The following is a 12,643-nucleotide window of genomic DNA, read 5'->3' on the forward strand; positions in this document are numbered from 1 at the left end:
CTCTGACATGTTTACGAGATGCCCAGCCCCACACCCGCTTTTAAATATCTCCCTCACTTTGATGTGTTTTATTAAAGCCACATGTAACTCGATTTGTTCATCTGTTTGTTTTCTCTCGCTCTCTTTCTGCACAGAGGCATTATTTACTACCCGGTGCTAATGGCAGATTAAAGCTCTAAAGATAAACGGCACTGAATTGAATGAAACCATTAATGGCAGGAGCTCGGAAACACAAACGCCCTTTAATGTGCTGTAAGCTTCTTCAAATCCAGGATCAAAACTTACTTTCTTTTTTCTTTCTTTCTTTCTTTCTTTCTTTCTTTTTTCCTTCCTTCCCACTACCTAGGCCTTGTCCTACTTCTTTAGAATCAGGATCATATACTGTCTCCTAATCAGCCATGCAGACTGAGTTTATTTTAACCTTTCACCTTTAGGGCTCAGAGGTGAGTGTTGAGCGTTTTAATACTTTCAACGTTGGCAAAGAGTTGTTTAAGAGGAACAATAACTCTCTCTCTCTCTCTCTCTCTCTCTCTCTCTCTCTCTTTAATTGAGACCAAATGCTGAGTTTTGCTGGCAGCTGTAAGCAGAGGAGTGTGTGTATTACAAGTGTATATTTTGAGTCTGTGTATTAGGAATGTGTGTAATAGTAGTGTGTATATTAGGAGTGTGTATTATGAGTATGTATTAGTACATGAGTGTATTAGTTATGAGTGTATTAGTGTGTGTATTGTGAGTGTGTGTACTAGGAGTGTGTGTGTTTAAGGAGTGTCTATGTATTAGTAGTGTGTGTATTATAAGTGTGTGTGTATTAGGAGTGTGTATTAGTAGTGTGTGTGTGTGTATTAGACGTGTGTGTGTATAAGGAGTGTGTGTGTATTAGTAGTGTGTGTATTAGGAGTGTGTGTGTATTAATAGTGTGTGCATTATAAGTGTGTGTATTAGGAGTGTGTGTGTACTGTATAAGGAGTGTGTGTATTAGTAGTGAGTGTATTAGGAGTGTGTGTATTGGGAGTGTGTGTATAAGGAGTGTGTGTATTGGGAGTGTGTGTGCGTGTGTGTATTAGGAGTATGTGTGTATTGGGAGTGTGTGTATTAGGAGTGAGTGTGTGTGTGTATTAGGAGTATGTGTGTATTAGGAGTGTGTGTCTGTGTATTAAGAATGTGTGTTGGGAGTGTGTGTGTATTAGGAGTGTGTGAGTGTGTGTATTAGGAGTGTGTGTGTATTAGGAGTATGTGTTTGTATTAGGAGTGTGTGTGTATTAGGAGAGTGTTTATTGGGAGTGTGTGTGTGTATATTACGAGTGTGTGTGTATTGGGGGTGTGTGTATTGGGGGTGTGTGTGTATTAGGAGTATGTGTGTATTAGAAGTGTGTGTGTATTAGGAGTGTGTGTATTGGGAGTGTGTGTGTATTAGGAGTGTGTGTATTGGGATTGTGTGTATTAGGAGTGTGTGTATTAGGAGTGTGTGTGTATTAGGAGTGTGTGTGTTGGGAGTGTGTGTGTATTAGGAGTGTGTGTATTAGGAGTGTGTGTGTGTATTAGGCATGTGTACAGTAGAAAGAAATCAAACTAAACAATAACTAATTACTGTACAGGTTATTTGTGTTATTATTTTTCAGATAAAATTTAAATCCTAATTAATTTTAATAACTACAGCAGGCTCTTTGATGTCCGGCTTACAAAACGTTTAATTGGTCTCAATTTTTGCAATTAATTTGCATATGTTCTTGAGAACAACAACAACAAAAAAGAGAACATTTTTCATGTCGCTCTAAAACAAACACACCCGAAGCTTGCCGCCAAAATTAGCCAGTGCGCGTTAGCACGTCTCTTTTTATTTACAATGCAAGATATAAATTAGTAAAAGTCTTCTGGTTTAACAACATTTTTGTCTACTCCCTCGCCCGTATTTTTCCTTTTTTAAATAAAAACCCACGTCATCTATTTACAAAACAAACAAACAAAACGTTGGGGTTTTCTGTCGTTGCAATACAACTTGCATAAATAATACAGGCGTCTTGCCTCATTTACAAAAATAAATATCAAATATTCCACTCTTCACCAGCGCTGCGTCGCCTTCCTGCGTTTCCTTGTGTCGCTTCTGGCCCAAATAAAAAAAAAAAAAAAGTCTTCAAATGAACGTCCCAAAGTTTAGCGCGTACCGTCAGGGTGGCAATGAAGCAAAACGTAGGGATCCTGAGAAACCATGTCCTTATTTATTAGGTAGATAATTACTCTAATCAATACAAACGCACACGTCTTGTCCAATAACACACCTTCAGTCCACATAGGTCCTTATTTATCAGAAATGTAGGTGACACCAGATATGATCCGGTGTAGGGGGAGGGGACGCCTGCATGGGAGGAGGAGGAGGAGGAGGAAGAGGAAGGCTCGCTTGATGACGCCTATCTGTGAAAGAGAAACAAACAAACAAAAAAAAGTTAATTTACAGATTATAATGATGTAACAGTTTGTAATCCTGACAATTTGCATATTTATGATTTAGCTTAATCTTTATTCATAAATGCAGTTAAAACATCCATTAAGAGATTTGATATAAACTCTTCACTGTTAGCTTCATCCTTAAACAATGGCAAAAAAAATATCTAAACATCCACTTGATATAAATGCAACATAATAATGAGATTGTTTGTTAATTAATATCAATAAGCCCTATTTATAATATCTTTCCAGAACTCTTTGTTCAAAGATGCATCACATCACTTTTTAAAATCAATTTAAATATTTAAATTCATGAACTGTCTAATCTCTCTGTCACACATATCATACTCATCATGACGCTCATTAGAATCTGTTGAATATTTATTTGTATGCTTCTAAACATTCACAACAGGTCTAAAAGATGTTATATAATAACAAGAATTCTCCCAAATGTTTAGCTGTTAATTTAATAATCCTCATCATTATCAGAGAAAGGAATTCTGGGAAAACTCCAGATTTTCTTTGATCATTATTGATGACGTACTTGCTTGTTGTCTTCTTTTAGCTGGAGAGGTAAGACTGAGGCGTGAGTGTGCACACGTCACTGGAGTCTGCTGGAAAAAACAAATGATTTTGTATAAGTATAATACAACATGATATCATAAACCCTAAAAGGTCATTTTACATAAACGTATCATGATAAAATGCAGGACTTGGAAATGTTTGTGCATCATGACCAAGTTCAAGATTTAGAATTAGTGCATTATAATTTGTTGTATGTTGTATGCAAATGCTTATTATTATAGTGTTACTTATTGAGTCGATTAATATGTAAATTCATATAAGAACCCTAATGCTGAGTTGATGATTATGTAAATTCAACATTAATGGTAGGTATTTACATAAACTAAGCTAATTAGCATTAATTAAATATAATATAAGATCAATAATGAGCACTAGCACTATTATTAAGTCATGCTTTAGTGTGAACTGTGTTGTTTTTGATGAGTGTAACGTTTCTTGCTCTTTCACCTTTCTTGGCCTCCATGGTCAAGGCCCTGAAGTGCTGCTCCGTCTGGACGTGATTAGTGTGATTAGCCTTTAGCATCGCCGTCTCTGGAGTGTGTTTATGAATGGAGCCGTAGCGCAGGATTCCCTGCCCGAAGTTTCCGTAATTGCCGTAATTGCCGTAAAAAGGGGACGTGTAATAAATCGGCCTGGCCAAGATGGAGGCTGAGGGAGCCGCAGCCGATTGGCTGGAGGTCCAAATTCCACCTACTGAGGCGCAGTTCTGGCTCTGGAGCGGCTGTTTGGGGTCTGAAGTTGCGATTTCAGCCAACGACCAGAGCTTGGGCTTGGTGTTTTGGCTCTGGATGTCAGCGCAGGTCTTGTTTTTGTCACGATGCGTGTCCAAGAGTGGTGCCTCCACCCCCGTCAAAGGTGGCGAGGTCACGGATTTGGGGGACAGACCCCCGTGACCCCCGTGAACAGAGGTCAGGTCCATCTCAGAGCGCTTCTCTTTTGTTTCAGGGGCAGGTTTGCAGGAGAAATCGTCAATCCTGCAAAGGACTTTCTCTCCGTCTGACTCGACCGAGTGGTCAGTCAGAGAGTCCACGTGTAGGCTGATGCCTGGGTAGGAAAAAACAGATTCAGAATAATAAGACTTATTTAAAAAAATAGATAAATCATAATAAATTAAATAAGACATTACAGTGGGAACCTCGTATCACGGGGATCAATTTATCACGGTTATGGATCTGGGATCATTAAATCACACTGCGTTAATCAGACTCCACAGATCTGTGTGTCATACTATAAACTCTATTATTGATATCATTTAACATCAACATGTTTATGGGCTGTTTTTATTTATGGACCAAAGTGTGCACTTCATCCTCCACTAAACACAAAACTCCAGAAACTCCAGTGTTTTAATGTCAATATTTAAAGGAAAGCAGTCTCAGTGTGTTTACTGACACAAATCATCTTACACTCCAAAAATCATCTGGAAATCTAGTTACGCTCTTAATTCCTTCTGTTTGAAATTGTGCAAACAATTTCAACACATTTCTAGTTAAAAAAAAAAGGTGCAGTCATTGATTAGTTTTAGTTTCTAACTAATAAAAAGAGTTTATTAAGCGCCTGAGAAAAGCGAGTGATGTTTGGGTTTGGATGTGATACCTGTTAAAATTTTAAAAAACTTTAAAATTTTAAAATTTTGAAATCCTGTGAAAATCCTGGGGGCGGAGCTTAAGGAGCATGGGTAAGAAGAAGTTACCAAAAAAATAATAAATAAATGAATAAAATGTCAATCCTACATAAAGTTAGAAAAAAAACACACAATTGCATCTTCAAGTTCAAAATTATTTTCTAATGATTTAGAAAAGAAATTGGTTACTGTCAATTTTATAAATTCAAATTCTCATCAGTGGTTAAAAAAAATTAAAAAAAACAACAAAAAACAGTTTTAATGTTTATGTTTTTCCAAATAGTATATATATATATATATATTATTATTATTATTTATAATTTTTTTTTTTATATATAAAGATTTTGCTGGAACATATAAAACAGAAGAAACTTTTGATTAAAAAAAATCCTAGGATCCTACATAACTAGTCATCAGTTGATGATATGATATGAACATGTGTACGTAAAGTTTCCATTTTTATCACTGTGACTTGTTCATTTGCGCAAATAAACAGAACTTTTTCTTTCGAAATTGCTAAGTAAGCTCTTTTTTTTTATCTGTGACACATTGTTTATTTGTAAATAAGGTAAATTTGTTTTTTTTTTCTTTTTTCCTGTTGGCATTAATTGAAAAAGAATGCAAATAAAAGAAATATACTGCAAATAAAATGCAATAATCCGATACAATGCAGATAAAAGAAATTTATTTAATCTATTAATTGTAGATTTGGGTTGAGTTGAGAGTTGTGGGTATCCAATAAAAAAAAGTTTTGTTCTTAATTATTTACATTATTGAAATAGAAAAGCATTTGCTCTTGTTTTTCGGTAATTAAAATAACATGTTCTTCATTTACCCTCATCCTCAGCGGATGCGTCTCCGTTGTCAGCGTGCTTGTCGTCGTCGTCGTCCTCATCTTCTTTCCGCTCGGCGCGCGCTCCTTCCTCCTCGTCCTCGTCTTCGCTCTTGGCCCGCGCGCCCCACGTCACTTTGTTCTCCTTCTTGAGTCTCCGTCTGGCGTTGGCGAACCACGTGGACACCTGCGTGAGCGTCATCTTGGTGATGATGGCCAGCATGATCTTCTCACCTTTGGTGGGATACGGGTTCTTCCGGTGCTCGTTCAGCCAGGCCTTCAGGGTGCTCGTGGCATCGCGCGTTGCGTTCTTCCGGTACGCGGGGTCGTTGAGCTGATACGGGGGCGGCGGGAAACCCGCACTGCCGTATGGCGGGAAACCGAGCGGAGCGGCCATGGCCGAAGGAGGGGGGTCGTACGGAGAGGCCTGACACACACACATACACACACACACACACACACACACAGAGAAAGTCCTTAAGCAAATTCCATTTATAATAATAATAATAATAATAATAATAATAACAATAATAATAATAATAATAATAATAATGAGAAGAAGAATCGTGAATCTATTTATTTACTTATATTTAAAAATCGAATAAGATAGATAGATAGATAGATAGATAGATAGATAGATAGATAGAAATTTCAAAGCTTGTATTATTATTATTATTATTATTATCATTATTGTTGTTATTTTATGTCGGTAAATATAGGTCCATAAAGAGATCAATAGGTAATTAATTGTTTTCTAAAATAAAGCCCTGTTAAAATTGTTTGTTATTGTTCTTTTGTGTCTTTTCTGTTGTGTTTAATAGATGAATCTGGATCAATTGAGATAAAATATTTATCAAATATTAATCAAATATTGTACCTAATAATAATAATAATAATAATAATAATAATAATAATAATAAAAATATAGGAGGTTTTAAGGATTGTCGGATTTATAAAGTGATAATCAGTTCTGAATCGGTTCTGAATCAGTTCAGTAATGATCACATTAAAGTGAACATCATTCTACTTCCGTTTCCCATAATCACCTCTCCACGTCCCGAGCGTGTGTGTGTTTTCGGGTGAAAGTGCTTGTTTTCGAGTGAAGTGTGTGTGTGTGTGTGTGTGTGTGTGTGTGTGTGTTTGGCCCCGTCGCTGAACCGCAGCATTACATTAAATCCTATTAAGCATTACGGAGCCGTTTTTTAATCCGTGTCATTTGCGTCCTAATTCAGCTTTTATTCCTCCTTTCAGAAGCGCAAATTTAACTCCACTTTATTTCCAGCTTTTTAAACCTCACAGCGTCTTTTCCATTCTTTTCCTTGTCTTTTCTCTTATTTTCTTTTTCTTTCACATTTTAACCTGTTCAGGATCAAGAGCGTTTTCCACTTGTAAAAGATTTATTTCTGATTTCGTCACTAGAAATAAATGTTTCGGATTTTAATCACGTTTTTAGATGTTTTTGTTAGACATTTTTAAAGTTTAAGACAACCACGATTCAGATTACATTTTTCTCTCTGTGTCTTTTTATTTGTGTATTTATTATTATTTTTTAACAGTAAGTAAAAATTCCTCAATGTCGTTTCCCGTTAATAATTATAAAATGGATTATACATTATATATAAAGAATATAATAAATAACCACCAACAGTCTCTTCTGTACCCCATGTTTACTTCTACATTTCTATTCAGTTTCATTCCCAGAAAAATCGTCTTTTAGGTATTAAACAAAATTATAAATCCACTTGTTCATGCAAATCCACTTTATTCTAATTGTTTAAGACTTTTGTTTAGTGTTTTATTTGATTGAATATAAAATGAGATCATTGCTCAGCAGAGCATGAGGGTTTACAGTGTAACTCGTCTCCACTGAACTATAGTACTATAGTTTACATTGATTGACTAAAGGAAGAAAAAATTTTATTTAAAACGATTTCAATGTTTTTTTTTTTATTTGAACGCGTTCGATTTATTTCATTTGAATTGTTAATTATTTCTTATATTAAATGTTGACAAATTAACACCCCTTCGTGTTTTTTAATTTTAATTTTAATTAATAAAATCAATTTATTTTTTACCTTTTCGTTCGGAACAAAAAAAACAAACAAATAAAACATTACACACGTGGATGCGCGAGTGTTAATTGTGTTAACTCTTAAGTTCTCTTTGTGAGTTTTTTCCTATACAAGTTTAAATCCTGTTGAGAATAAATAAAACAGGACAATAAATAATGCACCAGAGTCTTATTCAGCGTAGCAAAATCCTCTAAAATCACACCAAGAAGTGAAAAATAAAGAGCTCGCGAGCAGAAAAAGGCGTCATCAAATCTCAGCTAAATGTTGAACAATAAATCAGGCAGCATGAAATTCTCACATTCACATGAAAGAAAATCGCTTAAAGCCTGTGTGTTTGAGATCATCATCATCATTTGTAATATAATGAATAACAATAATCCTGACATTTTCTGTGCATCTCTATCAGGGGAAAGGAGCTCGCGCAGGTTGAGATCAAACTGTCAACTGTTAGACGAACAAAAAATGATTCCGTTTAACGTGTGAGGAAATGAGCTGTAAAACAAAAACGATCATAAAACACTAAAACAAAAAAACGATACGCTATAAATGTATTAAATTCACTAATTATAATGTAATAAAGAAATAAAATAAAATGTGTATGTAATAATAATAATAATAATAATAATAATAATAATAATAATAATAATAAAATGTCACGTGACGCGACTATCATATTATTAAGACATAAACTATCGTTTCATATCATCCATTTCAGGAAGGAAGCCAAACCTGCTCGCGATAAAGTCTAATAAAAAGATGATGTCACGATGAAGTATGCATAAAAATGCAACAACAAAAAAAATCCATATGTATGTAGATATATAGATGTGTAGAGATAGATATGGATCTGTGTGTGATACACGGGAGCGTCATATGTGGGACATCAATAATAATTCTGATGGCTGGAACTAATAAGAACATCAATGAACCTTAATTTAAATCATTTAAATAAGAAAAGGTCCCTAGAGAGAACCCGCATTTGTGTGTGTGTGTGTGTGTGTCTATGTGTATGTTTGTGTGTGTGCGCGCGCGCGCGCATGTGTGAGTCAGTCTGTAAATACGACATAAATGCATTATAGCCTGTTTATTCACACTACGCTCTTATTTAAAAATATGAATTCCAGTTACAGTTCAGAGATAAACTGTAAATGTGGCTTCTGTAAAATTTGCCTGCACGTGCAGCACACTGTAAGGAAAACAAAACAAACTAACAAACAAACATGATGTTGACATAATGATTAAAGACATTAGGTTGAGCAATCAGATTTCTCAAGGCGCACGAGCTACAGGTAAATAAAATAAGCATTTCCGCATGTAGGGTGAGGAGCGAATGTAGATAGTGGAAGTGTTTACCATGTACGAGGGGAAGCCGGTGGCCGGGTCGGTGTGGTAGCTTAGTGCGCTCGCGAAGCCGCCCGTGGCGGAGGCGGTGAAGGCGGCGGAAGCGGGATACGGAGTGAACGCGGAACCCGTGGACGAGGAAGATGAGGAGGAGGAAGACGACGACGATGAAGACGAGCAGCGCGCGGCCAGCTCGAGCTCTTCAGTCCTGAGCGGGTAGAGAGCCAGAGATCCCGGACCGGGCTGGTACAGGTAACCCTGAGGATACGACATCGCGGCGGAAAACAAAAACAACTCCAAAAATATAAATATTTAAAAAAAAAAAAAAAAACACATACACCGCGCACGAGACGCGGCGCTAATGCATGAGTGTGAAGTGTCCGAAAAACACACTGTGCTTAATGCATGGGAAAAAATAAATAAGAAAAAAGGACCAAGGGAAGAAAAAAAATAGTCGCGCGACAGTTTCTTGTTTCCTCTTCTAATGCATGAAGAAGTCAGATGTTGCTTTTCTTCAAAAAAAAAAAAAAAAAGTTACACAATAATTCACGTCTTCTGGTAGTGGATGTAATGTTAAAAAGGGGAGATCTTCCGAAAATTTTCAAAAATAAAAACAGAAGAGAAAATGGACAAGTGATGTCTAATGTATCTAAGAGATCCGGCGTGTTTTCTTCCAGAAAACAAAACAAAACAAACAAAAAAAATGACAAAAAAAAAACACAAAGAGGACAAAAAAGGGGACTTATTCTTTACAGATGCATCCAGTCTTTTGTCCAAAAAAAAAAGACACAAAATGAGCACGAGCCCGAAAACTGAAAACTAGTCGCGCGATTTCTTCTTGTTCTTCTTCTTCTTCCAAAATGATTTTCTTTCCCCTTCGAAATGAAAAAGAAAACAAGAAGTGCAGGAATAGAAATACCTGGCGCGTGCCTCGCGACTTCTTCAGCTAAGATGGTGACTAATTAAAGTGGATAAAATGTCGCATAAATAGAAATAAAATGCGAACACACGCAGAAAGAGAGAGCGAGCTTCAGCGCCGCGTGCGTGCGCGAGAACTGCATGGGTGTATGCGCATGTACGTGCGTGCGTGTGTGTATGTGTGCGTGCGTGTGTGTATGTGTGTGTGTGTGTGTGTGTGTGTGTGTGTGTGTAGAGGGCTGTGAGGAGTGCAGCAGCAGCAGCAGAGTTTCTCCGCGCATTTGGAGGCTGTCACTCAGTGCGCACAGATCTGAATATCCCATCTCCGCCCCTCGCTCTGGGAAACACACACACACACACACACACACACACACACACAGCGTGACGCTCGCTCGCGCGCGGGTGGTTTTTTTTTACTCTGCGTGCACGCGCGATAAAAAAAAGTATTTTAATAGAAACACTGCATTAATTAACTGCGCAGTTCCCACAATGCACCGCGACCCTGAACTCCGGTAGATGTATGAATTGGGGAAAAACAGTAATGTGTTAATAATAATAAAGTGTCACTGTCAGTTGTCACAAATGAACAAATAATTTCTGACACACACAGTTAGTATGTTTACTGCATGATTATCGGATCCCAACACAAACTGTGAACTCTAAATAGTATGTGTGTGTCTGTGTGTGTGAGTGTGTGTATATACATTTCACACTAACACACATTCTTATACACGAACACACACTTACACATTCTTATACACACACACACACACACACACACACACACACACAAACACACAAATTTCTAATGTTAAATAAATACAGCAGTGTTTATTTAACACGAACAGTCTGGGTTAGTGAAAATAATTCTACTGTCACAATTTTATTTCGTTTCTCCCCTTATGTATTTTTAGTCATTAAAACAGCCCTAGTGTGTGTGTGTGTGTGTGTGTGTGTGTGTGTGTGGTTATTGGAGCTAACGCGTCTCTTTTAGCACTAATAAGATTAGGATGAGGCCACAACAGCAACCCAGCCAGTTCCACTCAGCTGAATAAGGCTGTGTGTGTGTGTGTGTGTGTGTGTGTGTGTGTGTGTCTCTGCAGGAGCAGTGCACGGGTCAGCCAGTGGGAGGTGTGAATCGCCCTCTCAATGTCATGTGTGTGTGTAGGGGATCAGTGGAGGGGAGTGTTAATGTTTCCCAGTCCTGCTCCTTTAGCTCTTGTATTATTGTGTGTCTGTGTGTGTCTCATACTGAACACTGTAACATTTAACACACTCCACACACACTAACACACAAACCAATGCACCATTCATGGGGATAAAACGTGCTAGTGTTTGAGAATGTGTTATTGTGCGATCAACTGTACATGGATGTGAAACTGAGAGAGTGGACTAACACACACACACACACACACACTCACTGTTTAAAAAATGCGTAATAAGATGTAAAGTGTGTTTAAGTCAATAGTAATTATTTCAAGGTTGTTCAAAACCAAAACATATGAATATTAATCACAGTCATAACATCGGAATGTTTTTTTAATTATTTCTCTAAATCTTACACCGTTTACACTAAAAAGATTTGCACTAAAATGCCCAGATGTTATAGAATTAAACGGATGAATAATAAAAAAAGGGAAAAAAACACAGGTGGATTTACACCTAATGCTGAGGTAGTATATATGAATATGCTAATGATCTATGAATATTCATAACGAATTTAAAATGAAGTGTCCCGTGTGGGACGAAATTTAGAGTGAAATCTAAGATATCAGGATGAGAAGCAATTCGATTTAGTCCTTTATCACGGCTCGTGTTAATACGGCTCACACGTTATCGCTCACGTCAACAGCGTGTTTAAATCTGTTATTTAAATTCAATCTAAATATTTAAATGAGTATTTAAATGATTTCCTGGTTGATTCTTTAACAAGAAACACGTCTGTAGGAACAAGCAGAATCATATTTCTATCAATCTTATTATTCTTCTTGTTGAGGAACTGAAATGTATTTCTGTGTGTGTGTGTGTGTGTGTGTGTGTGTGTGTGTGTGTGTGTGTGTGTGTGTGTGTGTGAGATGATTCAGTCTCCGCGGGGAGAAATTTGTAAAGTGGATTGATTTGTCAGTGGCTTATTTACCGAAAAGAACAGAAGTGTGTGAATTAAACAGCAGGGGGCAGTAGGAGCCAAGAGGGGGGGCAGATTTCACACACACACACACACACACACACACACACACACACACACACACACACACACACACACACACACACACATTAAAAATGACAGCTTCAAATAAATAAATAAATGAATAAATTGAATGATATCTTTCTTTTTAATAATGTTAAAACTCTTAAAAATGCCAGAGAGAACCCCACAATACAGAGTTCATATTACATGATTCCCAGCAGAACCTTTCATTATTATGCCAGTGAAGAACCCTTTATCTCTGAGAGTCTGAAATGTTCTCTGTATCAAAGGAAAAAAAAAACCCCAAATGATTCCAGGGCTCTTGGAAGTGATCACTACAGTACAGTGTTACTCTAACCCTTTAAGAACCCTTAAATATCCACAAAGAACCGTTTTTGTCTTTTAGCCGATCAGGAGTGCACTAAGTGCCAAGGGTTTGACTCCTGAAAGGTTCTTGATATGCAGAAGGAAGTAATGAGTCATCATTTCAGCACACACACACACACACACACACACACACACACACACACACACACACACACACTTTATAGGTTTTTTTAGACCCCTTGCAGAACCGTACTTCAGGAGACTCTTTCTCTATCTGGTGGGTAAAGAACCCTGTTACGAAGCTTTAATAAAAA

General features: G+C 37.1%; 1 protein-coding gene across 2 annotated transcripts; it reads right to left on the reverse strand.

Moving 5' to 3' along the window:
* Positions 1-1,786: 1,786 nt before the first annotated feature.
* irx2a (iroquois homeobox 2a) lies at positions 1,787-10,001 on the reverse strand. 2 transcript variants are annotated; one of them, XM_060869348.1, is made up of 5 exons: positions 8,909-10,001; positions 5,487-5,910; positions 3,475-4,071; positions 2,987-3,056; positions 1,787-2,409 (listed from the first exon to the last, which is right to left on the reverse strand). In XM_060869348.1, exons 1-4 carry the CDS (start codon positions 9,167-9,169, stop codon positions 3,004-3,006), a joined length of 1,335 nt encoding a protein of 444 aa, XP_060725331.1. In that variant the 5' UTR covers positions 9,170-10,001; the 3' UTR covers positions 1,787-2,409; positions 2,987-3,003. The 2 variants fall into 2 exon arrangements, with proteins under 2 accessions (XP_060725331.1, XP_060725332.1); XM_060869349.1 differs by having other exon boundaries at positions 2,987-3,053; positions 8,909-10,000.
* Positions 10,002-12,643: the final 2,642 nt, after the last annotated feature.

Source organism: Tachysurus vachellii, chromosome 5, assembly GCF_030014155.1.
Source record: "Tachysurus vachellii isolate PV-2020 chromosome 5, HZAU_Pvac_v1, whole genome shotgun sequence".
Classification (NCBI taxonomy): Eukaryota; Metazoa; Chordata; class Actinopteri; order Siluriformes; family Bagridae; genus Tachysurus; species Tachysurus vachellii.

What these genes read in the sequence shown, in the direction of transcription:
- irx2a (XM_060869348.1), bottom strand. Translation starts at nt 9,169, where the DNA reads ATGTCGTATCCTCAGGGTTACCTGTACCAGCCCGGTCCGGGATCTCTG. An exon ending in CGCATCCGCTGAGGATGAGG is followed by an intron (nt 4,072 to 5,486) that starts GTAAATGAAGAA and finishes TTTCCTACCCAG; the next exon opens with GCATCAGCCTACACGTGGAC. An exon ending in GACCATGGAGGCCAAGAAAG is followed by an intron (nt 3,057 to 3,474) that starts GTGAAAGAGCAA and finishes TGTTTTTTCCAG; the next exon opens with CAGACTCCAGTGACGTGTGC.